Source organism: Caenorhabditis remanei, chromosome II, assembly GCF_010183535.1.
Source record: "Caenorhabditis remanei strain PX506 chromosome II, whole genome shotgun sequence".
In the NCBI taxonomy this organism is placed as follows: domain Eukaryota; kingdom Metazoa; phylum Nematoda; class Chromadorea; order Rhabditida; family Rhabditidae; genus Caenorhabditis; species Caenorhabditis remanei.
Window position 1 is genome coordinate 15,296,624 of NC_071329.1, and position 1,614 is coordinate 15,298,237.

Consider the following 1,614-nt stretch of genomic DNA (forward strand, 5'->3'; position numbering starts at 1 on the left):
CGTGATTCCGCAATGAGCCAGGTTTTGGGAGCTTGTGAATGAGCTGCTCCGGGGCTCATAAGGCTCCAGATCTCCGGACGTCCGGTCTATGGGTCTCGTGATAACAAAATTAGAGAGTATTCATATATGATACATACATCCGGAGAAGTCTCATCGAGTACTAAAAGTATAAGTTCAGGGATCACATTCTATTTTAGAATCTGATATCAAGATATGTACCGAATGAGTCAGGATCAGGGCTGTGCGAAAAAATTTACGGTCCAAACTTTTCGAAAAATTTTCGGAATTTTCGAAAAAAAAAACCGATCGAAAAATGTTGAAAATTTCTAATGAAATTGTCAAAATATTAGTAACAAAACAAGAGATTTTTCGATTTTTCCCGAATTTTTTCCAATTTTGTAACCAAAACAGGGTTTCTTCTTGAAATACTTACAATTTTCATACAAATTCAAGATTTTTGTTTCTGAAAAACTAATTTTTTTCAGAATTTTTTTGTTGAAATTCTTTCTTTCGAATTTTTCGGTATTTTCGGCCAAAAATTTCCTAAAAATTTCCCGAAAAGTTATTTTCGCACAGCCCTGGTCAGGATCTTGCCCTAGGTTCACTTTGTTTAGACGCGTCTCAGGCGCGCCTGACTCTCCCAATTTCGTCGTCCCCGTTTGTTTACTCACAAATGCTCATGCTGACCCAGGAAGCAATCTTCTCCGAAAACTTCCTGGCTCGATCTTTGGCCGACATTGATAGTGTTGACTGAAGGACTCCTTTTTGATGATTCGATGATCCATTTCCAGCAATCATTGTGCTCGTTGAGCTCCTCGGCGGAGTTCCAACATGAGACCATTTTCGATAGAGAGATTCAGTGGGATTCGATATTTCACTGATTTTTCGTTGAGATGCGAGTGGTGATGACGTGGAGAATTGGATGAGGGATGAGGTGGATGCCACTGCGGATAGCATAGTCTAGATATATAGAGGGGTTAGTCTGATAGTTTCAGAGAAGTGTTAAGAGAAGAGATAAGTAATTACGGGTAATTAAAAAATAAGGAAAATAGTAAATAGTGAAAGTTACAGTAATCAGAGTGTAAGTGATATCCTAATTTTGATCCTAATTTTTGGTTCTAGGTACAGTACCCCCCGATCCAGATCCAGGATACAAAATTCTTCTCTTTTTTCTTATTTCTGGGGTTTTTTGGGGTAAAAAACCAAAAAATCGATCGAAAAGAATGATATCCGTCCTGGGAGACGACGGTGCAACCAGTTGAATTTTGTCAGAATTTCTCAGAATTTGCCATCAAAATGTCAAAAAACAGCCAGATTCTCACATCAGCTCATCCCGTCTTAAATTCAAGTCAACATCCAAAAAAAGTGAATTTTGTCTTAAAAAGACTGGCTGAAAATGATCAAAATGAAGGAATCCCTCCAAAATGAGATTGACGTCAGAGATTCAGAAAATACGGATAAATTTTTTTTATTAAAAATCCGCAAAATGTCACAAGAAACCTTATAAAAGTCCTCAAGAAACATCTCTTTGACACTAATCCGACTTTATTCGGAAAAATGAAACATCTGAGATTCAGATTGACGTCGTCTTCTTTATCTAACGTCTTCTAATTT

The 1,614-nt window shown here is 37.4% G+C and overlaps 1 protein-coding gene across 1 annotated transcript; it reads right to left on the bottom strand.

Moving 5' to 3' along the window:
- Nucleotides 1-663: 663 nt before the first annotated feature.
- GCK72_007126 (uncharacterized protein) lies at nt 664-957 on the bottom strand (the record flags this gene model as incomplete). Its single annotated transcript, XM_003099899.2, has 1 exon — nt 664-957. One exon carries the CDS (start codon nt 955-957, stop codon nt 664-666), a length of 294 nt encoding a protein of 97 aa, XP_003099947.2.
- Nucleotides 958-1,614: the final 657 nt, after the last annotated feature.